This window comes from Perca fluviatilis, chromosome 9 (assembly GCF_010015445.1).
Source record: "Perca fluviatilis chromosome 9, GENO_Pfluv_1.0, whole genome shotgun sequence".
NCBI classification, from domain to species: domain Eukaryota; kingdom Metazoa; phylum Chordata; class Actinopteri; order Perciformes; family Percidae; genus Perca; species Perca fluviatilis.
Genome location: NC_053120.1, coordinates 40,136,370 through 40,163,003, shown reverse-complemented (window position 1 = coordinate 40,163,003; position 26,634 = coordinate 40,136,370). Strand labels below are relative to the sequence as shown.

Genomic DNA, 26,634 nt, shown 5'->3' with positions numbered 1-26,634 from the left:
AAAAGATAACAGCCAACAACGTGTCATGTAAAAATATATAAATGCTCTTTATCAACATGACGGTTCAGCTACCTGACTTATCATTAGCTCCACTCTCCACAAGCATCCTCAGTAGCCCACAGAGGGTCCGTGTAGCATCTGTTTGTAACACCTCTGCATAGATCCCAGCTGTTAGAGACAGTGTCTTCAGCAGGTTGACTGTGCTGTTTAGCATCATAGCTGTCGGGTGGCTGCTCTTCTCCATCAGCTCCACTTCTGTAATGAAGAGAGGACATTGTAAATGTTATTATTTGAGCCTCAACCTTTGCTTGTAGCCAAGTGATTTGTACTGAGGCAGTATTGTGAACTGACCCGTGTCATCCTCTGTGTCAGAGTCCTCAGTCGGGGGCTGGGCAGCTGGTGGGGGTTCTGCCAACTTAAGGTCATATTTGCCCTCTTTGCCCATTCTGTAGGAGTTGGTGCTGCTAGTATCCCATTGAACCCTGATCCAGCCATCCTCGCCCAGCTCCCCAATGACCCGACCTAGACCTGGTGCTGGGCCGTCCTGGACAGACAATACACAGGGTCAAATACTAAACACCAGGCTTCTATTTGTATGTTTAGTTGGTAATTACAAAGCAGTAATCCATCAACTAACAAGTCTGTGAAATGGATTCAGGTACCTGATCTCCCCATTTCCAGTCGACTCCCCTCATTACCCTGGTGCCTATCTTCATCATGGCAGCCAGCTCAGGGCCTGAGGCAGGGAGGGGGGTGGGGGCAGCCTCCTTTCTGGACTCCTCCAGTACTGTGGCTGAGCCTCCGTGTGCACATAAACTAAGGTCCTCCTCACTGCTGTCTGTGCTGGGCCCTGGAAATACAACAATAGAAGAGACATCAAACACTGTACAGGTGTACTTCCATTCTGGGTAGCATGTATGCATTTTACTGGACAGTACTCACCTATGAGTCTGAGTATACTCTGTGTGAGCGCCAATATGCCAGAATTTAGTAAGAGACTGAGGCTGTTGGACCCGTGTTTCAGGGACAGCATGTGTATCATGGCCAGAAGAAAGCGGGCTTGCGGAATGGTGCCAAGACTTGGTCCCGCTGGGTTCTCATTGGTGATGGTCTGCAAGGGAACCGGCTGCACACCTGGTTACAAGAACAGGCAAATTAGTTTGTGTGTATAACAGGTCTGAACATTAGAACATATGTTACAGCATAACCACAACTCTGGGTAAACATCCCTCTCATTTCTTGTCTAGGACTTCCAAAAGTTTTGGCTACCTGTGCATGTATGAATCCCCACAGATATACGTTCCACTGCCTGTCAGTTTATTTTTCTGAGATGAACCAGACATACAATCACGCCACTCACCGAGCTCTTTGAAGCGGGCGCTGGCCTCAAGCAGGATGTTGCGAACATTCTGGATGGCCCAGGAATACAACTTGCCAAAGGTCACCTCCAAGAGCATGCGGTTGAAGGGAGGGATCAGATCCACATCCTTCAGGCAGTCAGACAGGGGCTCTCTGAAAGGGATATTTGAAAGGTTAGAAGGCTTGGTACCCTGTGGCTAAAACAGATGCCATGATTACATTTTGTATTTTTTTGCTTTAGCAGTTACACTAAATCACAGAAACTGATTGCATGATGTCCACTGAATGATCATATTTGAATGCACCAATTAAGATATCAATTCACTCGACAAGATTCAGGGAAGTTTTTTTAATGACTTTTTTTCCTTTTACCATAGATCTAAAACGGTCGACTTACCCAATGTTGGTCCCTTCAGGTATGACCCTTTGCCAGCCACAGAGCATTGCATACTGCACAGACGGCAACAGGAAGCTTTTGGAGGCCAACTTCAGCATGGTGTCGATGCCCTCGAGTCTCACCTCAGCCCTCTCCAGCTATAATAAAAAACAGAGTTAACTCCCATGGTTTTTTTAATTTTTTTTTATCTCTTTACAAGTTCAGCGTGAATTATACACATCTTGCTTTCCCTTTATTTGCTTTCTACTTTATCACCATGGCTACTTATGAAACCAGTGATGATCTGTTGTTAACAATCACCTGTTTGAGAAGACATTTCCTCATCTTCTCTACATCCAGAGGCTCCTCTTTCAGTGCAAACTCCACTATGGTGGCCATAAGGCTGGACTGAGAAAAGATACCCTGAACACTGTGTTTCAGCCACCGGTACCTTTGGACATTGGCCACAGTGTTAAGAAGCGGATGCCACTTGTCCTGCTGTAAAGTAATAAAAACAATATAGCAATGTCAAACTGGACAACCACAGTCATTGTGTTGTCTGCAAACTAACCTATCAAAATATATACAATATACTATACTTGTTATACTGTGTCTCAAGCAACAAGGTTATTCATTTTTAGCATTTTCTGACAAAAGATTCAATACCAGTCTGCATTCCAATGAGGCCTCATGTATTTACAGTATATTGTTAAATTGATTTTTTAAAAAAGCATCTATGGAACTTATCAATTTTTTTATTATGTGAAATATTCCAATAATTAAGTCCCATTAAGGTACCTTGGATGTCTTGCTAGTGGATGATTTCCTGTCAGCAGGTGTGGGGCTGATATGGACATTTTGTTCCTCTTCATTGGTCCCTTCATTCTCCAGCTTTGGCTCTTCTATGTCAGAAGACTCTGACTTCTTAGGCACTAAAAAATATAAAGAATGCATTAAAATTCAGAAATAGGTTGTATGTGAAGAAAATGAAACCCTGTCACTTTGTAGTAGGTTTTTAAATAGGCCACCTCTTTTTTTCCTGCGGTCCCTGATGAGTTTCTGGGCGATCCTCCTCCAGCGGGGCTGAGAGCTCAGCAGCTTCAGTTTGGACACTATAGACAGGTCGTTGCTTACAGCTGGACGCAGCTCATTAAACAGGAAACGCAGACGCTCGATGACAGGGGCACACACCTCCTTGTAAGAGCGACCTTGTTCCTGATGGGTCTAAAATAAGTGGGACAAAGAAAACACTTAATTAAAAGCCCCATTCCCTCTCTCTTTGTTCTTTGTGTCACAAATTACTTGCACAACATTCTGCACTGAGGAATTAATACAAGTCTTTTGTTATCATGATGTCTATCTATTACAGTACACAAGCTACAAGCAGTAATCATACCTTGATTAAAGAACACTTTGCCTGGTAGACCATGCGGCACACGTCAATCACAGATTTAGGGAGGGACCTCTGTTTCCCTTGGTCCACACCCAAGGCACATTGACTGACAAGTGAAAGAGCAATGTGACCTGTGACAGGAAGAGAGGTTACACTAAATTGCTGTACTACAAGTGCAAATCATTAATGATGATAAGATATAAAAGTGTTGGGAGATTGTGAAAGTGCAGAAAGGAAGAGATTTAAATGCATCTTTACATAACTGATAACAATAAAAAAAACATTTCAAAAGTCAAAGTGAGCCAAAATTAGCTCTCAATCCCTCCTCAAACAGCCTGTCTGAGACCAGTTGCTAGGTTACCGAGGTCTTGATGTTTGAGCAGGCAGCAGAGCAGCAGGCGGCCAACTTCCTCCACGGGGTGTTCCGGAGGGAAGGTGATGGGTGTAATAAGATGGTACTGCTTACAGCAACGCTCTATTTGGCATAGGAAGTCCTATAATTTAACGACAAAACAACAAAAAGATGAAAGCATGACTACATCCTTCAGCTTCATGGATACAGTCTAGCTATTCTGTTCGGTCTTGAGTCATTGTTGTTGCCTGCACCTTCACAGTGTGGTCCTGAGTGTTGTTGTCCGCAATAGCCTGCAGGAAAGGCTGTGCGTGGTCGCTGAGGGTTATTCTTCGAGAATAGAGTTTGGCTTTGTCTGGAGTGGTTGTACCCAGGGAGCTGCAGTGGTCTTCATCCTTTTCTTCATTGTAGTTATAGTGGATCTGACTGGTCTGCAGGCCCCCAGAGAATATAGAGGACTGGAGCCATTCTGTGCAAGAAGAGAAAAAAAATTGATGTTAAAATTGAAGCCAACTATAACGCAGAGCTTGTGAAAGACACATCTTGATTTTCAAACCAAGTAGCTTTAAAACTCATTGAACCCACTGGCACATTCAATCTCCATGGGGGACAGGGGGGTGCTCTTGGCCAGGTAGGAGGCGTGGAGTCCCAGCAGTAGCCCCAGATTCCTCTCTGTGTCAATAAGTGGGGAGGAGAGACTGCTGAGGTCTGGAGTGGTGACTGTCTCCTGGTTAGGCTGTCAATGATAAAACATCAAATATCAAGGACTGGGACCAATTATTAAGAATGGAATGAAGTCAGAAAATGTCGATTGATACCTCCATATACTGGCCAACACAGAAGGCCTGCATTGACTCCCTGGTGTCCTCAAACTGCAGAGCAGCTTCCAAAGCAACCACTGGGTCCTCTCCTGCAAACTGGGCTGTAAAAAGAGATACTTTGTTACTGTTACTTTGTGTCTCTAATTCATTCTGACTAATTATGTCACATTTCATTCCAAAAATATATTTATTATTATTAACCTCACCTAGGACACTGTTTCCTGCTAGTGACTGGGACTGAGCCTGGAAGTCCTTGATGTCATAGACCTTTCCGTCAATGACTGTCCAGAAACCGCCATCTTTGTTGTGGTTCTCTAGGTCAGCCTTGCGAATGAGGGAAACCTCCTCATTGTTCTTGGAACTTTGTCCTGTGAAGAAGGATCCTGCCACAGCAGAAAAAGAGCTAGTTACATTCTAAACCATCTTCTAATCTTTACCTCAAGTTTAGGATTCTTATAAGTTCACATCAGTGACATTGTAAGACAGAATTGGTATAATACCCATAATGCCTGGCCAAGCCAGATCCTCATTATCGTCCCTCTCGTGTCCTGGGGCCAGGTGGTTGAAACGGTCGAGGTGCTCCAGGAGTCCAGCCAGGAGAGGGATAGAACCAGTCTCCTGCATTAGACCTGCATCAATGGTGAGGAGGAGGACGATGGACACCACCAACTCAGGCAGCAGCACCCCTATTAAAGAAGAATCAGTGAGGCATAACTGTCTCACAAGTTCCTTAAAAGGTCTGCATGCAATTCATGATGCAGTTAAAACACTCAGCACTTTCTGAGAGAGGGATTACCAGTTAGATCTCCTTCAATAACACGAGAGACTTCAGCAAAGTGGCGGCGACCAGTAGAGGCAATACTTGTTGCCACTGGGAGGATGTCTCCAATGTGAGTACACAGCAGGGCGATGTACTTTTTTAACAGGGAACCAACACCCAGAAGCTCGGGATCTGCGATAACAACAGAGAGATTAAATACTACCCACCAAGAGCTTTTTTTTTACTTTATAGCGAGTTATTCTTATTTGAATGAATAGGACAAAAATGTGGGTTGAAATGCATGACTTACTGTATCCATTAACATTCTCTGTGCCATTGACACCAAGGTAGAGCTTGCTAACCAGCAGCCTCTGGAAGCGCAGCAGCAGGTCAAGAGACGCAGAGCGTTCCTTGCTGACATGCTCCGCCTCTAAATAGTTGGAGATACGCCGAGCAACATCCTTCAGCCTTGCGATGGTCTGGGAGGCGATGTTCCTGTAGAGATCAAATGTGTGAATTTGCTAGCAGACAGCAAGGGGTTAACCTGTATTGTAGCACAGATTTAGCATGATTCAGGCAAAGAGTAGGTACCTCAACAGCTGCTGTACAAGCTGCACCAGAGGCAGGCTTTGCTTTCCCGCTGACTCATAGATGCCTGTGTTGATAAGGTCTTTGTCCAGCATTGCGCGACAGCGGTGCAAGGTGGAAGCATTGGCCTCCTGCTCATCAATCTCCTTCTCTTTCTGAGCCTCCTTCTTGGCTTCAATGTCCTGGAATGAAACAAAATACAAAGTGATTCCTGTATCCAGTGAGAGGGTTATTTCAGGAGTTCAGGGACGTGGATGTAGGATATTCTAATCATTAATGTCTAATATTCTGTATTAGTTGTAGGATTCCAATAGTACACCATAATAGAAATACAATCTATCTTAAAGTTTAGCCTGAGACTTTGGCATTTAGCAGGGTTTAACTTATCAGGGCTCCAGACTAACTTTTTGCCTTGGTTGCACCTAACTTTTTTATTTTGGTGCACCAGCACAAATTTAGGTGTGTTATGGAAGTTTCCTTTGCAGCAGGGGGGGAAATTTCAGAGTTTAGTAAATTGAAACAAATAAGACAGACTGAGACTAAACACCAAGTTGGGTTTTTGTATTTTATTAAAAAAGATATATTTGCAAATATAGGAGCAACATGATTTCACAAAAGGCCGCAGCCCAAATTTTTTCCTTGCGTCTCCGTTAACGCTGAATGGCGATACACAATATATAGCTCTGTATTTTTTTACAAAGTGGGCTAATTGTTCAGTTTTAAGTCAAAGCCACTATTCAAAAGCTCTTTTATTAAAACAGATTGTAATTAAAATAAAATGCAAAGACAGGGTTTCCTTTACCAGTTTGAAAATATACAGCTGCAACACATGTTAACAAGTTATCTGAAATATAAAAATAAATATATATTCTCTCTCTCTCTCTCAAAGCTCCTTCACTTGTTTTCAACAACAATAACAGACTGATTAAAAGAGAAAGAGGACGCCCGGATAGCTCAGTTGGTGTATATATAGAGGTTCGACTCAGATATTTGAAATATAAAAATAAATATTCTCTCTCTCTCTCTCTCTCTCTCTCTCTTTTTTTTTTTTTTTTTTTTTTTTTTTTTTTTTTTTTTTTTTTTTTTTTTTTTTTTTTTTTTTTTTTTTTTTTTCTCTCTCTCTCTCTTTTTCTCTCTCTCTCTCTCTCTCTCAGCTCCTTCACTTGTTTTCAACAACAATAACAGACTGATTAAAAGAGAAAGAGGACGCCCGGATAGCTCAGTTGGTGTATATATAGAGGTTTGACTCAGACCTTCGGCCCTTTCCCGCATGTCATTCCCCCCTCTCTCTCCCCTTTCATGTCTTCAGCTTTCCAATCAAAAAAAACATAGGGAGACAGCGATAGAGAGGGAGAATACGATGGACTGAAGCGTATGCTACTCACAGAGAGACTGCTGACTCATTATGAATGGGTCCAGCACGGGTCGAATGTGCTTTGGCGTGTCAGCGGCGTTACACACGTCTTGTGTAGACTATGAAATGTCTATCGTCACTGCACTGCATTTTTATGAACTATGATATTCTGGCCATGGGTCACATCTCTCGCCCAGGTCCAGCAGGCTCCGTCTCACACGCTATTACTCAACAAATTGAAGTTAGTTGCATTTAATAACTTCTAATGTGTTTTTCGCCATGGCGGCCGCAATTTATTATGACTATTATTGCCACTGTTCATCACACCCCCTACCGGCACCGTCAGACACCGCCTACCAAGAGTCTGGGTCTGCCGAGGTTTCTTCCTAAAAGGGAGTTTTTCCTCACCACTGTCGCAATAGCTACTGCTAATGCTTGCTCTTGAGGGAATTACTGTAATTGTTGGGGCTTTGTAAATTATAGAGTGTGGTCTAGACCTACTCTATCTGTAAAGTGTCTCGAGATAACTCTTGTTATGATTTGATACTATAAATAAAATTGAATAATACCAGCGGAAACACTGGTACCAATACAGGTTTCCCTCTCATACTTAACAATATACAGCTGTGTTAATAAAAATTAAAACTGTAGACAAATGTCAGCAGTTTGGACCAGCGGCGCTGTGTCTCTCCATGTTGCAGGGGAGCCGTGTGTGAGTGAATGGGGGGGCGGGGCTGCGCGGAGGAGAGATCCAAACACAGGCACGGCTTTACAGAAGGAATGGGTCATGTAACGCAACATTAAACCACATCAATATAAACGACCTCGCTTCGTTCGTGGAGAGGCAGCGGATGCGAGGACGTTAGGTGCACCGGTGCGACCTAGGAAAAATCTTAGTCGCAACCTTACAAATTTTGGTCGCACTCTAGAGCCCTGCTTATACATTTGTCCAATGGCCCAGAGCCTTTAAAAAGCAAATCATAAGAAATGTTATTATTTTATTTAATTCAAATTGAATCTCAACCAAAGAACACATTTTTATCTACATCATTCAAATAGACGAAGCATTGTTGCCATGAAGATTACGTGAGAAAAGAGTAACGACTCATGCATTAAACTCACTGACCTGTATCTCAGCGGTGATTGCTGCATTCAGTGCAGATTCCAACCCTCCATCAGCCATTAAGCTGCTGACCAACAGGTCGATCATGAAGCGACGTCCAGGGCTCACACTCATCTCATTTCCAGATGCTGGGAAAAATAAATAAAAAATGATAACCTCAGTCTCCCCAGTCCCAACCATTTTTTTCCCTTCATATAAAATGCACAGAGTTAATTGACTATTAAGTGTCCATTTTTTAGTTTAATTAGTGTTAGCAATGTTCTGATTTGCACTCACCAGCATTAGGAAGAAGCGATGACAATGTCCTAGCCCTTTCCTCGGCAGTGGGCAGCAGCACTGACCAGCCACTTTGGAGAACTGCTTGGGCAGCTGCTTGAACACTATTGAGCACCCCGGCATTGCTAGCGAGTACTACCACCGTTTGTTTGAGGTTGTTAAGCAGCACGCTGCCCAGCCCCAGTCCCAGCTCTTCTGGATCCACCTGGTTACTTATGGCTGCGTGGAGCTGAGGAGATAAGTTTTACAGATATCTGTTTATTATGATCAGCAGTCCAATTGGTCTGTCAGAAATTATTAGGCACATTGTGTGTGGAAAACTACACAGAGACAAAAGGTGAGGAAATGCTTAACTTTATTTTTTTATAAAATATAAAGCTGCAAATAGAAAATGCCTACCTGGAGCCTGAGCAGGTTGAGTGTGGCGACCACCATGCACTCCTTCTCCTGTGGAGGAGGCCAGTCGGAGCTTCCGTCCATCCCCTCGCTGACCTGTCGCAGGAGCAGGTCCAGCTGCTCAAAGGTCATGGGGCAAACGTCCACCACGAAAGGCACACGCTGGCCAACAGACCACTCCGAGCACGAAGACCAGGCAAAACTCTGACAACACACAACACTGAGTGTTAAATGTTTTTGGTCTATCATCATAAGCATAGAAAAATCATCAACGACCGTTATGGATCACCTGTCCTGGGCCACAGGAGATTCCCACAATGTGTTTGGAGTTGAGCCCTGGCAGTGCCTTTGGCTGCTTCTTGTTAGAAAAGAGTGTATCAAAGTGCTGTAGCTTATCGTTGCTGCCCCAACTGTGCACCTCTCCGTCGTCGGTAAGGGCAAGGCAGTGTGTGGATCCCACAGCAATATCCACAACTTTCTTTCCTGATGGCAAACATAACAGACAAAGATCAGTCTTCGTATTCTAAAGTTTTTTTGATTTATTTGAATTTTATAAATAATAGTCAACTCACCCTGTAGACTGTCCAGAAACTTGGGGTAGCGAACATGCTCATCAGTGCCATGACCAAGGCGTTGATTGTCTCCCTTTCCCCATGTGTACACTTGGCCATCTTTGGTGAGGGCCACTGAGAACTGGCTGCCGCAGCACACCTTCACAATGTCCAGGTCCTGCAGTTTTTCCACAAGTTTGGGTGTCTTGCAGCCATCACTCCCTCCTCGGCCCAGTTTACCATAGTCTCCGTCCCCCCAGGACCACACCTGACCTGTGGAAACACACAGAGATGGTGAATAAAAATACTAACACTTCAGAATGGGTGATGCTGATGGACTTCATGGTCAGAAGTCAAGCCAAAAAGACTCTTGTTCTTACCATTCTCTGTCAAAGAAAGTGTTTGTGCATCACCACTTCCACATGCCACATCCACCACCTTTAGTCCCTTCAGTGCCGTCACCAGCATGGGTGTGGTCTGGTCCTCACTGGAGCCTAGAAACCAGACACTCCTTTTTAGTGATAAAACAGACAAAGATGTTGTTATTTAAGCTATGTTCAATACCGATGGAGCTTACCATGGCCCAGTCGACCGTAGTTCCCTCTGCCCCATGTATAGAGTTCACCATCAGCAGTAATTGCAGCACTGTATGTGCTCCCACAGGCAATGTGTACCACATGCTTTCCTGTCTGCTTCCCATTGAAGGCTGCAATCATTGTAGGCTCCTCTAGATACCTGAAATAAAGTGAAAATGGAGCTGTAGCAGATTCCTCTGGCTGATACAAGAAGGTTTTCAGGAATCTTTCTAATGAAATAATTTCTAAATAATCATTTAAAGCATTGTTTCAGGCTTTTTTTCAAAGGAACCGTTAGTGCTGGATGTTTTCATTTTTGCTCAAAATGCAGTCAGTGGCAGCTGTGGAAGATGTCTTTGGTGTAAAAGCATGACACATTAATAATGTCCTAGATTGGGGATATAATGTATAATTTTAGCATCCGTTTGATCAATAATTTAATTATACTAAATTCTAAAACAATCTACAGCTTTACGGTTATGTTTGTGAATCGCACAATTGCAAAAGTCGTTTCAATCTTGAGAATTTCCATGTAGCTTCATATTGTATATTGGATGACAAGGTGGAAATGCAAAAGTGGGGTATTTAGTATGCTAGTGGGGTGACCCTTGTGGAAATCACACATCAGCTAGGGATTTTTTGGCTTGCTTACGTGGTGTCTCCATGTCCAAGGCGGCCTCCATCCCCACAGCCCCATGAAAACACCTCCCCATTGGATGAAAGGGCCAAGTAGTGCTGCCCATCAGGATGAGCTGCTAGTTTCACAATTTTTCTGGAGTTCAGACCATGGATCAGCAAAGGAGCCTGCAACAAAATGATTCAGAGACTTCAGGAGACACAGAGACAAAAGGATCAGCTACTTGCTTCCTGAATAAAGCTAGTTCATTAGAGAGGGTTCATCAATAAACAGAAACCACCTGCGCATCAGAACTGACCAGGGTTGTGCTCTTGTAGTTTTGGGTGTAAACAGCACCACTGCTGGACAGGATGAGAAAGCCCTTTTCTGAACAGACAATTTGTGAGACTCCAAGGCTTGACAGGGCTTTACAATGAATGGGCCCATTAACATTGGCGTAAAGCTTCCAGCCCAACAGGCCCCAGGCAATCACCTCCTGCAAGGTTCCCTGGAACAGAAAGAGAGAGAGGGAGACAAAAGTAAGTCATATGGTGATTGTCATTTCTCCACATGTCAACCTTTCACATTTGATTAACTGCCGTTCAGGTATTCGCACTTTGCTTTAAGTCTGATAGTGACCATGTTAATCAGTATTTTTTATCCCACCATATCATTAACTACAGTAAACAGGACAGTGTGCACATCCAAGCTATATATAGCACAAAGAAGATAAAAACAGGCACATAACTCAAGCAATAATCGAGAGAAAGAGTAGCATCATTGATCAGCAAAAAAAGGATAACTAATCATTGCCAGATGATAAAAAAAAAAAAAAGAGTTGTCACCTTGTGTGACGTGGGGGAGTTGCAGTGTGGAGGGCTGCAGGGAGAAGCCAAGCGGTCCAGGTGAGCCATGATCACCACAGCTGTTTGCCGAAGATCAATAGCCAGGTCATTATCCTGAGGCAAGGTCAGGTACCGCAGGAAGCTCTCATTTGGACTCATCTGGGCTGTAAGGATCTGAAAACCACAGAAATCAACCACAAAGTACTCATTAGTTTAATTCTAAACCAGGAATAGAACAGGGCTACTTTAAGAGAGGCGTTCCCAAGCAACACTCAAGGCAACATACCTTCATTTTATAACATTTTCTTAGAGAGCTTTCGTGTTCTCATTGTCCTCCTATCTTTAAATTGTTCCATTTCTCATATTCATTTACTGTCTATACTGCTACTGAAGCCGTTTTCACACATGCACTGCAAACCTGAAATTATCTAGACATTACCCGGTGGAGCTGTATGTGAGAACGCAAAGGTCCAAATCATTCAGATCAGACATCAAATGGAGTTTAACCTGTCAGCTAGCACAAACTCTGTGTTGTCTCCGACTGAGCCCAAAGTGTGAGAATTCACAACAAGCAAGTGGGCGTGTTAATGACGCGATAGAAAACAAACATCAGAGGGTGAAGAAGAAGGGTGATTTAGACGGCAACAAAATGTCTAACTGGAGAGACGACGAGATTTGGGAACTTCTTTCGATTCAAACAAATCAAGGAAGGCAAGAGAGACACGGCTCGGTGAGGCGGTGTAATCCGCATCATATCATGTCTGCGGCACGCTCTACCAAGCGCCACCCCTCGTCTAAACCAAACAGAGTATTTCCAGGAAGCGAGAACGCATCTGACACAGACCTTGTTGACAATGTCAGGACCCGATTCATCCATTCATATGTGAAAACAGCTAGAGATACACGTATGCCGGTTCTATTTTCACCTCAGCTTCCTCCTCAGGAATGGGCTCTTCCTTGCTGCTGTGGATGTTCTGAAAGCGCTGCAGGAGGGGCAGCAGAGGGGCACTGGTTCCCTGGGTGGAGCGCTCATTGTCCATCTCTCTGGTGCCACTTTCCCACAAGCGTAGCAGCAGCAGAACAGCAGACAGCAGCTGACTGGAAAGACACAATGATAGAAAGACAACGTGAGCAGTGAGACAGCATTTCAATTGAAGTAGGCTATCAGCATAGGCAAACCAGCAAGTATTAAGGGTATCTGGTTACCTAAGAGTGCCCCTCTGTACAGCCAGCTCCAGCAGGATTGCCAGGGCTAGGTGCTGGTCCTGAAGAGGAATGTTGCCTTTGGTGCTGGCACTTCCATGTACATCACTGGTCACAAGACACGAGGATCACAAAAGATTATCCAACGTGTCTTACAATATACAAAATTAGCGACTGATCAGTTAATAACGCACCTGAGGAATTTGGTGGCCCTCTCAACAACTTCAAGCCACACAGATGATACAGTTCCCTCATCAAACAGCGTAGCCTCTGGTAGGGCACGCAAGGCATCCAGAGACTCCTGGAGAAGCTCACTGCAAAGGTCTGCATCATCTCCTGTAAAACACAAACCTCTCCTGTTTTATACACGGCACGGTGGCTTAATTAAAATTTACAATTTGCCAAGCATGAGGGCAAAAGGAAAATATAGAGTCTTTTAGTTTACAATATATTCCCATGATTTCCTAAATCTAAAATGCAATTAATGCACACAATATATGCTCATAGAATGATCCATACATTTCAAATTCACTCAAATCTGGTATAAAACAGACTTCCTTATTTAACAGTATTCCACAAAAGAAAAAAAGAGAGCCATTTATACCTCACTTGCAATATAGGTTCTGAGATACTTGATGAATTTGGTCTCAACCTTTTGTGTGTGTGTGTGTGTGTGTGTGTGTGTGTGTGTGTGTGTGTGTGTGTGTGTGTGTGTGTGTGTGTGTGTGTGTGTGTGTGTGTGTGTGTGTGTGTGTGTGTGTGTGCGTGTGCGCGCACGTTCACTGCTCATGTTACAGGAAGGCTACAGAGACGAGCCGGCTCTTTGTTCCCACCCAGTCCCTGTGGACAGGCAGCTCTCCACCTCGCATCAGTACACGTAACAAAAACAGCCTCTCTATTTGCCAAGCTAGCTATGAAGGACTTTTAAACAAACACAGCTACTTGATTTAGGTATGATCAGTATGATCAGATTCAACTCTTCTGTGGTCTTTTTGAGGTCATAGTCTGTGGTGGTGGTGTTGTATTGGACTGCATTATAGTACGTCTCTCCACCCCCCCCTTGCATACATGAAGCGGACTTCATTTTAAAATCACAGTTCATTACAGTGCAGTCCAACAGAAAAGCACCATAAACTATAGCCTATAATGAAATATATTAAATTTCTCTGCAACACATTGACCCTGTTTACACTTGGTTTTAAAATACATCTTGGGCAACCGGATCACAAGTGGAACGAACGCCCATCAAGATGCATTGTGATCGAATCACTCAAACCACTTGTCAAGGTAGTCTGGGATGCATTTGAACAAATATATTTTGTATGTTATGTAAACGCTAATGTGTCCTGATGCGTCCCTGACAAAAACGTAGAAGAGTTGGACGAAGTATTGTGTGACATCCAACGTTTGCCTTATGAAAGGAGAAGTTAGATTCTGCCCACAGCGATATCTCCAGCTGTACCGACACAACCGCGTACGTGACTGGTGACAGTGTGGGCGTAATAACTGTGATTCATTTTGCCGTTCTAGCAGAAGTGATGTAGGCAGTAACAAAATCTGATTCCGCTGGAGATGCATCATAGACACAGATGTGAACGGCGATGTGTCTCGGCTGCCCACTTCTGTTCAGATCACCGAAACGCATTTTAACACCAAGAGTAAACAGGGCCATAGAGTGATCATTGTTTGTTCCTAATACATCTGCCTATAATGGGGACTTTTCTATTGTAGTGGTTCTGTTAATGCATGAAGATTCAGAGCTACATGTAAACAAATGGGCCTTTTTTCATGTTAAATACATTCTTATCCCAAAGCAGCAGTAATGTTAACAAATAAGTCTCTCTGGCCCTGCTCCTGCAGTCTTTCATCTAGCCGCATCACAAGCTAAGGCTAAAAACATAGCATTGAGAAATATGTTGGGTTGTTTACTATGAGCCGCTTGTAACATGGTGCAACACACAAGCTCCATTACTATGACAGCAGCTATCATCACCACTACTAGGGCACAACATGTCTTCACTGTCACTGTGCCGGGACATTCTTACCTGACCTCCAGGCCCGACGCAGGAAAGCAAAGGCAAAAGAGAGAGCTGCCCTGGAACCAACTCTGGCCAAACCTTCAACGCCTTTACTGGCCGGACGAGGGCTGAAAAAAACAAAGCAAAATACACAGATAATTAACACTAGAATGCATATGTGCGTGTGTTAAAGAGGCCTCTGAAAAACACAGAGGGCTAGATTTATCAAGCCGTTTGCACCTGTTTCCAGGTGCTAATTGGTCGCAAAGACGGACGTAACCGATGCGGGCTATTTACAAACAGGGCGCACTTGGGTAAAATCGCAGATTGTCTGCCACATGAACGAGAAGAGACAAGTTGCGCTTTCAATATGCGTTCGTGGGAGGGTCGTGGGGAAAGTGGGAGTTCCACCCAAAAAGGTGGGAGGATTAAGCGCGCAAGTGCACCTAATTATATATTCTGTGGTATTTATAAAGACTGTAAGTAAGAGCCTCTATTCTGCGGGGAAATTATCCGCCTCTTAAAAACAGGTCTAAACCAGCGCAATCGAAGTTTCCTCATAGACCTTTATGCCGCTGGTTTTTAATTTTTAATTTGAGCAAGACGAACACATACCAGGCTGAAAATATTTTTAACACAAGAATCACACTTTGTCAGTGAACACAACATCATTTAGCGTTACAGATCAAGCAACCATGTAATATTAGAGTTACTGGAAGAAATCAAAGATGAAATTGAATCTCCCACTCAGCGTTCACATTACATTCCAGCAGTTGTTAAACTCCTCGCTACATTAAAAATATTGGCATCAGGATCATTTCAAACAGTCATAGCATCAGCAGTGGGAATATCGCAGTCTGCACTCAGCCGTATCATAGCACAAGTACCGCTTTGCTACAGCGCAATTTACGGTATAGTGGGCGGAGAAAGACGCTGATTGCCTGATGGGTGTCAGGGTTGATAAATACTACGCAAAATGTGGAAGCATAGCGTGCGCTATTACCGAACTCGCATAAACAGACGCAGCGCAAACTGCGCTAGTGTTAGTAAATCAGGCCCAGAGTGTATTTCGTACACCAAGCTGTAGGGTTTAACTTAAGCAAACATGAACACTCTGTATGTTGGGTACATACAAGTACATAACAGGAAGAAACTGTACTAGATTTTGTTCACTGTAACTGTACTGGCTCAATCTATAGTTTGTTTGTTCAACAGATTTCATAAATTACAACACTGTGCACTCACATAGCATTTGTGTGTGAGATTTGCAGCGCTATTGAAGTTAAGATTTACTACCTTCAATATACCTTGCAAGCACCAGTAAAAAAATGTTTTCGGTACACACAGGGTGAGAAGCTGAGTACAGGCTGGACAGGTCACACTGTCATCACAGGACTAACCACACTCACAGCCATTCTGGCAATTGAATATCTCTGGTTCATCTAACCCTGGGCCTCCTTGCTGTGAGGTGACTGCCCTGACCACTGCGCCAACATTTCAGCCCTCTAGAACCTCTAGCTTCATTATTTTTTACCTCTTATTGTCAGCAGCAGGCAGTGGTGGGCTGGGAGGCCCCTTCCAGCGGACCTTGTACTTCTCCTCCATCATGCTGTGGCTGAGAGAGATGAGGTAGCGTTCCAGGATGACCAGGCGCTGGCGCAGGCGTTGGGCAGACAAGGTGCTTTTGGCCATCTGAGCCGAGAGCTTCTGCTGGTCGTCAACCAGGACCAACAGACAGTCCTTCAACTCAGTCTCATCTACACACACACACACACAGACACACAGACACACACACAAAGGAGAGGGCAAGGAAAACAAAAATCATTTCATACATAATGGATTTCTCAGTCATTACTTCTCACAGAAAAGAAATCAAAATACATATAAATTGACCACTCACTCGCATGTTATTTCTTTAGCAGGTAAGCCACAGGGTCGCAAGACAGCTGTGTTAACGTGTCTACATTTGTAATGCAAGTATGTTCACTTATGGTTATTAGAATAAGGGTGAGGCTATTTGCACCCCTGGTACAATTAGCAGTGTATGCTATTTGTACCCTGGTGAAATTAGAAATGAATGCTATTCTTACCCCGCTGGTGAATACAGCAACGTGTTCTATTAATACCCCATCTGGTACAAATATCAATGTATGTTATTTGCACCCCTGTGCATTTACAGTACCTTGGCATATATTTATACACAGTTATCCATACTACTCATGTATTACACCTTTTTGGAATATTATCGCCCTGACATTCTTACCCTAACCATAACCATCCCACTCCTCTTGCCTAAACCTAACCAACCCAACCAGAGCAGGCATATTCATGAGTCTTCCCCTACCACCCTGCAAAAAAATTCCACGTTCGCGAGCCCTGACTTGCGCAATTGCATGCAAAATATCCAATCCAAAATGAAAAAAACAAAATCGCCTCAACGGGGAATCGAACAAAGCTCAGTGTTCTAACCACTCACCTGGCAGTTCTTACAGAAAGTTGTACAACTGTTTACGATTTGGTGTCTTCAAGCCTTGTTTGCTATGTAACCATACTGTATACAAAAAATAGGTACTAACTAACAAACTAACGGTTGTATGCTTTCACTGAAGACAGAAAGCGCAACTGTAGTATCCATTTTCCGCTAGAAATTCAATTGTTATAAACTTTAGAGACAAAACTTCCCTAATATGCCAGTTTCTGCGGTCATGGAAGATGAACGTCCGCCATGATTTCGGTGCACGCGAGCAACGTTTTTTTGTTGTTACGTCACAGGGTGTAAATAGCTCAGCTGTGTGGCCGAGGCTATTCGTACCGGGGGTGCAAATAGACACTCCGTAACAATAATGGCATTATTTCTACAATGAAAACAATATTTTTTAATTAAATTTTGTTTTTGTGCAATTCAAACTCATTTATGGCAGCAAGACTTATCTTAAAATATACGTAAAAATGTAGGTGCAGTATATACAATATTTTGTAACTGTTGGCAGAAATCTTACACTAAGGCTTTCAGAGTGGGAAAAGAAAAAACAGTATCACTTTGTGTGACTCCTCTAAAACAATCTCTAATCTAATATTATATACTTATATTTCACACCTCATGAAAATCCACATTTTGATTTGTCAAGCAAAATAACAAGAACATAAGCAGATAATGCAGGGCATTTTGCCATTATGTAAACATACTGCCACATTTTAGAAATTTAAGCTGCAATCTGGTATTAAAATTTTAATATTTAACTTGACATGATGCACCATGTATTTATAAGGTATTATTATATGTACTGTACAGAAGGTTCTATAAGTTCCTGTTTATCAATATAAATAAACCACAGATTAAAAAAAATACACATTTATGTCTGAAGTTAATACATTGCAATAACTGATGAAACACCCCAGCTCTTTATTACACTTTAAGTTTTTTACTTGTAGTCTCGAAAGTTTCTTAATGAAAAAAGAAAATTCACCACATTCAATATTTTCCACACTGGCAGTTATCACAACCGGCCCTTTGTTCTGATCTGGTTTGAAAGTAAATGTTTTAATATGTGTCTGTACAGCAGCGCTGCAGGGAGGACAAGATGAGAAAAAATAGGTCTAGAATCCACTTAAGCTATGTAAGCCAGACTGGCCTGAGGTTGTTCAGTCAGCTGTGCTCGGCTGTCAGGGCAGATATGTATTCCAGTCAGACAAAGTCTCTAACTATTTATTATACATTACCCATGCCTAAAAAGTAAAAAGAGGACTACCAAATTCATAGGGGTTGATTAACGCTTTATAAAATATCTAGTGTAAAAAAAAGAAGAGTTAAAACATATCCACTGATAAGAATCAGGGCAAATCTGTCATCTGTCCATGATCAACCATCCTGATTTAAACAACAGACTGGGTCTCTGGGCTGTAACTGCTGCAGTTATCGGACCACTCAATGCAAAAGCAGGAAGTATGAACTTGAACTTTAAGCATCAACGACTCGTCTATGTAGCAATCCAGTTACACTCACTGTACAATCAGACCAGTTGGATTTCCTGGCTCAGTCAATAACCCCATTTCCACGTGGTAGTAAAATCTGATCTGGGTGATCACAAGTGGACAGCTCTAAGTACAGGTGTGAATGCACCTAGGGCACATTGAGGACACAATGAGATCTGATCGCTCAGACCAAATTCGGAGGTAGTCTGGGGCACACATGGCCACATTCTTATAGCAGTGTGTACAGGTATGTGTCCTTGCCTGAGCCACATTAAGGACCACCTACTCATTAGGTTATTATCATACTGTGGTGATGTGTTGCCGTTTTTGTTCCTGTGCTGCCTGCTCTTATAATTCGTCAATATGTAGGATATCATTACAGATATTCCTGCTCTTACGTCAGCGCTGTAGTAAGCTGGCAAGCCTGCACGGTCAAAGCAGTGACTGTAACACAGCACAAAAGTTTCATTAACTATAAATTCTTTACAATAAAAGTCCCCCATTAATTTTTTATTAGGAAACAGCCAAATCAGGAAATGTTGGGTCTTCATCAGCAGTAACTTAACACGACTCCTATAAGCGAACATGAAACGTAAAATAAAGCTGATATAATATTGAAACTAAACTTTAAACCACAGGGACTCAGAAGCTACAAACATACTGAGAGCTGAACACAGAGAATTTTAAAAACGTCTCTCTCTCCAGCACAGGTTCCGGCACCGGTCAGCAGACAGACTGAGGGCAGTGCTTTTCATCTGGTCATCGCACATTTCTAATGTATGATGAAAATAATAACAAATGTATGCATGCACGCACATAACCAGCCTATTGGTATATGCAAACAGAAATGAACGTGTTTATTTGCATATAGAGCGGGGAAATGAGATCACAAGTGGTCTATTCAAGACACATTAGGAGACACATTGTACTGCCAGCTGTGAACACACGTACTTACAGCTGTCCACTTGTGATGAGATCACTCAGATTGGATTTTAATACCAGGTGGAAATGCGGCCTTTAAAAAAGAGAGAGCGGCTACTATTAAAACCTACACACGCACGCGCACGCACACGCACGCGCACACGCGCACGCACACACACACACACACACACACACACACACACACACACACACACACACACACACACACACCTCTGACCCAATGCTTATCTCTCACCACCATGAACTGTCCCACCCAGTCCCACCAGTAAACACAGCTTGGGTGAGAGACGCTACCCTGTGCCGGAGCACATTGTAACGCCTACCAAGATTACCCTCGGAGGGGTAAAAATAACCACTCAGACCTGCAGACTGCAAGTTGTCATTTCAGAGTTTCCACATCTCACGTGCCAGCAACACATGCACACATCAGCAGGGCCTGACAGACGTGAAATTGATAAACAGAGAGGGTGGCCATGTGTTGAAATGGTCAGCATCATTGTATCTAGTCGACATTTAAGTGTTGTGAAACCGTCTGCTGTCAAGTCAGGCAGCATGGTATTATTTACCCTACTTGGAAACAGAAAGGTGTTAAATAGCATCGCAGTAGTAGGCCAACGGGATATTCTGTAGTAGGGCTGGGCAATAATTCGATATTATATCGATATCGTGATATGACATAAGTGTTGTCTTTTCCTGGTTTTAAATGCTGCATTACAGTAGAGTGATGTACTTTTCTGAACTTACCAGACTGTTCTAGCTGTTCTATTATTTGCCTTTTCCCCACTTAGACATTATGTCCACATTACTGATGATTATTTATCTAAAATCTAAGTGTGAAGATATTTTGTTAAAGCACCAATTGTCAACCCTACAATATCGCCGCAATATCGATATTGAGGTATTTGGTCAAGAATATCGTGATAACCAATTTTCTCCCTATCGCCCAGCCCTATTCTGTAGCCTGGCACATCTTAAACCACGTGCAGGTAGCACTCTCACCTGGCTGCCGCCCCCAGTCCCAGGTCTCAATAATGGAGTGATGTACAGATGTTGATGTCTCCTCCTCCTCTTTCTTCTCTTTGTCATTGGGTTCCTCCTTTTTCTGAGTTCCAAAGCAGTCAGTGCAATCCTCTGAAATGATCAAAAGAAATGCAGACATTAACCCTTCAATTTCCATCAGCAGGGTTAAAATGCCAACCCTGCCCCTGGCTCAGTATTGTCCTTAGACAGCGTGTGAAAATGTATCATGCCAACATAAACAAATGGCAGCAATGTGTAAATCTGTAAACAACAGAGGGAAAAATAAATGCTGTAATCTCTCTGTGCCATACCTGGGTGAGCTGATTCTTCTCCATTGAATGATATCTCCTCATCTTTTACCATTTCATTCCACATCTCACTCAGTCCCTCTGGAGAGAATGCCCGCTGCCAAAGCAAGTGAGAAACAGAAAATCAGCACGGCACATTTATTATTAAAGTCAACTTTAAAATGTGTATTCACATCTTTATACGTTTGCTTTGTAAGTTCTGCATTAGTATGTCACAGACAGGCTATTATTACATTATGAGGACATTATATTCTGAGCTAATAGGATCCAGTGTGGCCAGTGAACTTGGGTTAGCTTGTTTTTGTGTTATAAAAACGCCTTTAAATGTTCTTTTCACACTATTACATTTTCATTAGTCTTTAGAGTTTCAAACATCTGGAACAAACACATATTCTTTCACCTGTGGAAGGTCATCTGTTGTGCAGGCTTCATAACCCAGCTAAGAAAACTAACACTAACAAACTCATATCAAATATAGGTGAGGAATGACAGTACAAAATAGCTTCTTTACCACTGAGTTCCAACTGATTCTAGGATACATCTGCTGTAAAAATCTGTGTAATCATCATAGTGGTCCACCATTCACTTCTCCCAAGTGGAAAGCCAGCTCTTACTTTTCAATGTCTCAAATGTCAAAAACATGTTAGCTCACAGATGACACCAGACCAGACACATAACACTAAAGCTGCCTTCAGTAGTGGACAGAGCTCTAACGATAGGAAAACATGACACCCTTGCCCAACTTTAGTCCACATTTGGAAGTGCAAACTAATTTTCAGTCCAGACAAGCTGCAATTTGTGGAGGTGAAAGCAGACCACTCGTTGCACAGCCTATTACATAGAATGAGACAGTGGATTTAGAGTGTCGTTTCCTTTTCTTCTATAAATCCATAATATATTGATAAAATACCTCATAATTACAACCAACATGGGTTTGTTTCCAAACACAATGTACTCTTATATTATAGGCTACACCTCTTCTCACATTACAGGAAAATCAATAATCACCTGTGCAAGAGGAGGCTTGATACAGCTTGCAGGCCAGAGGTTGCAGATATGTCTTAAGTGATTAGGTGTATCAGGTTATTACAATAAATGTAGCCCCTACAGTTTGACTCTCTCTTTGACTCTATCATGTTAAAGAAGCAAAATGTTGGATGTTTATGCTAACAAGTGTAATAAGCATCCACTTTGTGGCATTGTAGAAAAAATGTTTTGGAAAAAGGGATAAGATACACATTTACTTATCAGTGAGGTCTAGAGGTTTTGCAGTATGTCCCCCACATGATGCAACACAGTCAGACTGACAACAATTTAGAAACAACGCAGCTTCTAAAAGAAACTACGCAATACAGTTGCTTTAGAACCGTAATTTTCATATGATACCCAGCATACACATACCTGTAAGTCTATCTTCAGCCATTTGTCATGAAATCTCAGCTGAGCATCGAGGGTAAAAGATGGAGAAGGCATCTTCCCCTCTCCTCTCCTGGCTGCAAATGCAGCCAACCTGCAAGAGATGTAAGGCTGTGTTGAAATACAAGACAAATTCAAAAAGTTACAAACCAGTTAGATGAGAATCAGCTAAAACTGACTGATATTATTAAGTGCCTATGAATCAATGATGGACAGGCATTTAGCCCATGACTTAATAATAAAGTAAGGTTGGAAAACACTAGCATGCTCCTTGCCAGGCCTGTTTGCGGTTTCCTTTGAAATAAAAACGTAGTTCAACAAATTAGATGAAACCTTACACTAAGATTTCCTCAAAATGGTGAATTTACACAGTCAGGGTGAAAATAGCATAACCGACCAATATTATCACCTAAATGTAAACAAAAGGGAAGCCCAACGCCAACTTTGAAAACATAGGACTGAATCACTCCCATTTCAATAACAGGTCTTTAATTCACAAACTAACTTTTCGACAGCAAACATCTACATATTGCTGCTTTTGTCATGAACGTTTCAGCTGAAGTTACGTTACACAAAATGATTTATAAGTTACTTATGTAGATCGACCATTTCAATTGCGACTGTCCCTGTTATTTTTCTTAATCCAAAAACTAATGACGTGTAAAGTAAAACCTGCATTAGCTTCATTTACATAGCTAATTACCGCTAGAGTTTTAGGTCAAAGATGTATCCATAACTTTTAATGTTAAATGAGACGTTGGGAAGAAAACGAGAATATCGTAGCATTAAATGCTAGCAAGGGCACAGTCTCTGGTAGCCTTGGTACCGTGGTTCTAACCTGGTTTTAATACATGATAACGGACACTAGTCCAGCGGGTTATAACAGTGACTGACACAGCAATATACGCTCATAACGCTACACATAATGATAGATAATGTTCGCCTTAGCTTGGCGGCTAAGGCTAACTACTTAGCTTGATAGACAGCTAATACTAACACAACGTTAGCTAGCTAACGCTGCACCAGCTCTCATCTTCCAGGCAACCATTCCAGGATGAACAAGCTTCTGAGACATGACACTGAACAGAATGAGAAGCAATGTTCCGGAGAGTTTAGCAACATAGCGGATAACATGTCAATTTTTGACAACAAATTCCTAAATTACCTGCGGTCTCTTCTCAAGCTATTCTCGTCCCCTCAGCTGCTTTGCTGCATTAACAAGACGTTCATAATGGATTTGATTGACAGGTCGCGTACTGGGGCACGAGGCATGGAAACAAATTACGTAGTCGTAACTGGGAGATTCAATGCGATTGATCTTTACCACAACAGCCCGCTGACGTGAGGTTTCTAATGCGAGGTGATTTGGATCCGTTGTCCACTGAGTCTACTCCGCCCGCTCGTACCGCCCAGGGTCATAAAATGTGCGCTCCTTCTGAATTCGAGGCGGGACATACGAGGGGCGGGGCTGGCCTAGTAAACTGTCCGCTAGGTGGCGGGGTGTCACAGGTATTTATTTCACTGATGTTTTATTTAGCTACAGAGTTACATATTTCATATAATTTTAGATGTTTTTTTAGGCTAATTATAGAGTTATTTATTTCATACCCTTGACATATTAAAAGCATTCGACCCAAATGCTGAAATCTAATTGAATAAAAACAGTTTTGAAATTGAATATTGCATAATTTGGAGGTATAATGTGGCTTTTATGTTTTATTTAATGTGCATGTGGCATCGGCATTTAATTCAAGGGCAAGAAAGAAGCTATAATGACACATCAGAAACAGTGTTCATGTCCAGGTTTTATGTGGGAAATTAGATGTAATGTAACTTCAATATAAGCCCCACAAATTTGCCAAAATCTATCTATCTATCTATCTATCTATCTATCTATCTATCTATCTATCTATCTATCTATCTATCTATCTATCTATCTATTTGTTATCTTGCTCAAAGACCTTCCAGCAGCAAGGCAAATACATAGTGAGAGATCTAAATGTGTAATGCTTGACAGTTTATTTCAGACTGGATCCTTATTTTTTTTCAAAGGGATATTTTTATGTTTTGGCTAGGAGAAAGACTAGTCTTTAAAATGCCATGAGCAAAATTATTTACTGTAAAAGGCAGGCTACTCTTATTCCAGTGTGTAGGTCCCAATTTCCTTTTTAATGTGTAGTTTCCAAACTGACAATGGCACATAGAACACTGCTACAGCAGACAATGCTTTGATGCGGACCCCCTTTGAATGGGCTTCAGATGTCATTTCATTTATTGGAATGAATATTCAGGGATACATGATAGTGAAGCTTACTTAGATAAAGGATATTTTCTATAAACATCCTCAAGGGTGTGGTAATTTAGGAGTTTTTTTCTGTGAGAGTGACATTTCAGAGGCAAAAAGAGCTTGTTCATACATCAAACAGAATCTCATTGCAATGTGACGGCAATTGGTGGGGAATCTTCATAAACCCTTCGGAATTAGGCCTATAGGCCCATAGATATAATTTATTAAAATTAAGTGCTGGGATGGTGCGAAATTACGAATCCCACTATGGCCACGCCAAGACCCGCCCTAAGAAGCAGCGCGATTGGTTGGGGTTAGGCATTTGACCTTGAGTGGTTAAGGTTAGGATAGCTGATTGGTCAGGGGATAGGATGTACAAATGGGGTTACGTTACCTTGCGTAGGCATGGACGCCTGGCCAATAAATGCTATTGAAGGGCGGGTCTTAGCATGGCCATAGTTTTTTTTTTATTATTAACAAAAAAGCACCAACATACAAAACTCTGGTTGGGGAAAAGATATACATGCTTATATACAATAAAAATGTTGTCAATGTACAAGAAAGAATTACCTGAGAAAAAGAAACAACAAAGAATAAAACAAAAAGGGGGAGCTATAATACAGTCAAAATCAAAAAGGCTAGAGAAAGTAAAATTAATATTTAGAGTGGTACACAAGGAGAGACTAATGAAAACAGTAGTTCCCTAGATATGTCACTATACATTTTCCTTGCAAACTTAGTAGATTTGATCTTTGTCAGTGAGGAAAAAAACAATTCAAAGTAATTTATAAACCAAACAAGGGAAGGCTTAGAACATCTCCACTTACTGCAATGAATATGATATTTACCCATTAGAATAATCATATTGACTAAATCTGATAGGCTACTGATGAATCTATATTATCCATATAAAAGAGAATGTGTGGCAAGGTGAGACTAGGGATATTATCCATTTTAAGTGACAGCCAATCATGTATCTCAGACCAGAAGCTGTTGGACACGGGGCAAAAAAAGAACATGTGATCCAGAGTCTCATCAGCCACCTCACAAAAAACACAAGGGTCTACATCAAATTTGAATCTTCTTCTAAGAAAGTCAGCGACCGGATATATCTTGCAGATTATTTTAAAGTGAGTCTCTTTGACTTTTGGGGAAATGGGCCATTTAATGAATTTAAAATGTGCTTTTTCTATGGACAATGCGTCCATGTTTGGAACCTGTACACACAATCCTCTGTTATGACCAAAACATAATTTAGAGCTAAAAATGACCCTATTGTTCCATAAGGTGGATCCATGTGGAGAAAAGTTATGGGTAAATATAATTTTCCAATATTGGAGAATGTAGTACAGTGTCAGCAGATTCCTCTTCATACATCACCGCAGCATTGCTACTAAAGACAACCACAACAACTTGTTTGTGGAAGTTTGACAACTTAACAGGAATTTTGGTCACCTCAAAATCACATTGCAGAAGAAAATCAAGCCCTCCTACTTTCTTCAATAGATGTCTAGGTATGTGAAACCACATAGAATCTGGTTGTGATAGATATATTTTCAACCAGTTAATCTTAAAGGTCCCAAACATTGATTCAAAGTCCAATGCTTTAATACCACCCATATCATACTCTTTAACCAGCTGTGATTTCTTAATATAATGGGTTCTGTTTTTCCACAGGAATTGGAAAACAATTGAATTGGCTTTCTTAACATTACTGGAAGAAACATACAGGGAGTGACATGGATAAATTACTATACCTTCAAATACCTTCTGATTTAGACAGAATGACTCTACCAAAGCTAATGAGATCTCTGGTAAGCCAGCTACTCAAAGATTTATTTATATCTATTAAACGGTTAGAAAAATTAACATCTTCCCTTCTAATAGCATTTTTAGATAAAAATATTCCTAGATATTTCACTTCAGCTTTAACCTCAATTGATGAGATGATGGAATCTGTTGATGAGTGAATGGGAAGTAGCTCACATTTTTTAATATTGAGGGTTAATCCTGAAGCTTTAGAGAAAATCGATACTGAATCAAGGGCAACAACAACCATGAATTATTCCTTAAAAGGATTGCT

The 26,634-nt window shown here is 41.9% G+C and overlaps 1 protein-coding gene across 4 annotated transcripts in view; it reads right to left on the bottom strand.

Annotated features, from left to right (window-relative positions):
- The window catches only part of herc2 (HECT and RLD domain containing E3 ubiquitin protein ligase 2), a 57,806-nt gene extending 34,235 nt beyond the window's left edge, over positions 1-23,571 (bottom strand). Inside the window, exons 1-38 of one of the 4 annotated variants that reach the window (XM_039810362.1) lie at positions 23,430-23,571; positions 22,250-22,375; positions 20,852-20,945; positions 20,520-20,651; positions 16,141-16,363; positions 14,634-14,734; positions 12,783-12,924; positions 12,592-12,696; positions 12,312-12,483; positions 11,386-11,559; positions 10,860-11,048; positions 10,577-10,728; positions 9,927-10,084; positions 9,730-9,843; positions 9,371-9,622; positions 9,088-9,281; positions 8,802-9,002; positions 8,403-8,631; positions 8,130-8,254; positions 5,653-5,831; positions 5,372-5,556; positions 5,098-5,253; positions 4,802-4,987; positions 4,508-4,684; positions 4,299-4,402; positions 4,066-4,216; positions 3,735-3,949; positions 3,490-3,622; positions 3,132-3,259; positions 2,764-2,959; positions 2,534-2,667; positions 2,057-2,233; positions 1,757-1,893; positions 1,361-1,512; positions 943-1,134; positions 663-850; positions 352-544; positions 73-255 (exon numbers count right to left, since the gene is read on the bottom strand). In XM_039810362.1, coding sequence (XP_039666296.1) covers positions 73-255; positions 352-544; positions 663-850; positions 943-1,134; positions 1,361-1,512; positions 1,757-1,893; positions 2,057-2,233; positions 2,534-2,667; positions 2,764-2,959; positions 3,132-3,259; positions 3,490-3,622; positions 3,735-3,949; positions 4,066-4,216; positions 4,299-4,402; positions 4,508-4,684; positions 4,802-4,987; positions 5,098-5,253; positions 5,372-5,556; positions 5,653-5,831; positions 8,130-8,254; positions 8,403-8,631; positions 8,802-9,002; positions 9,088-9,281; positions 9,371-9,622; positions 9,730-9,843; positions 9,927-10,084; positions 10,577-10,728; positions 10,860-11,048; positions 11,386-11,559; positions 12,312-12,483; positions 12,592-12,696; positions 12,783-12,924; positions 14,634-14,734; positions 16,141-16,363; positions 20,520-20,651; positions 20,852-20,945; positions 22,250-22,321 — 5,995 coding nt within the window. In that variant the 5' untranslated portion in view covers positions 22,322-22,375; positions 23,430-23,571. Of the gene's footprint in view, positions 1-72; positions 256-351; positions 545-662; positions 851-942; positions 1,135-1,360; positions 1,513-1,756; positions 1,894-2,056; positions 2,234-2,533; positions 2,668-2,763; positions 2,960-3,131; positions 3,260-3,489; positions 3,623-3,734; positions 3,950-4,065; positions 4,217-4,298; positions 4,403-4,507; positions 4,685-4,801; positions 4,988-5,097; positions 5,254-5,371; positions 5,557-5,652; positions 5,832-8,129; positions 8,255-8,402; positions 8,632-8,801; positions 9,003-9,087; positions 9,282-9,370; positions 9,623-9,729; positions 9,844-9,926; positions 10,085-10,576; positions 10,729-10,859; positions 11,049-11,385; positions 11,560-12,311; positions 12,484-12,591; positions 12,697-12,782; positions 12,925-14,633; positions 14,735-16,140; positions 16,364-20,519; positions 20,652-20,851; positions 20,946-22,249; positions 22,376-23,429 lie in introns of those variants that run through there. The other 3 variants (XM_039810366.1, XM_039810363.1, XM_039810364.1) reach the window with 3 other exon arrangements.
- Positions 23,572-26,634: the final 3,063 nt, after the last annotated feature.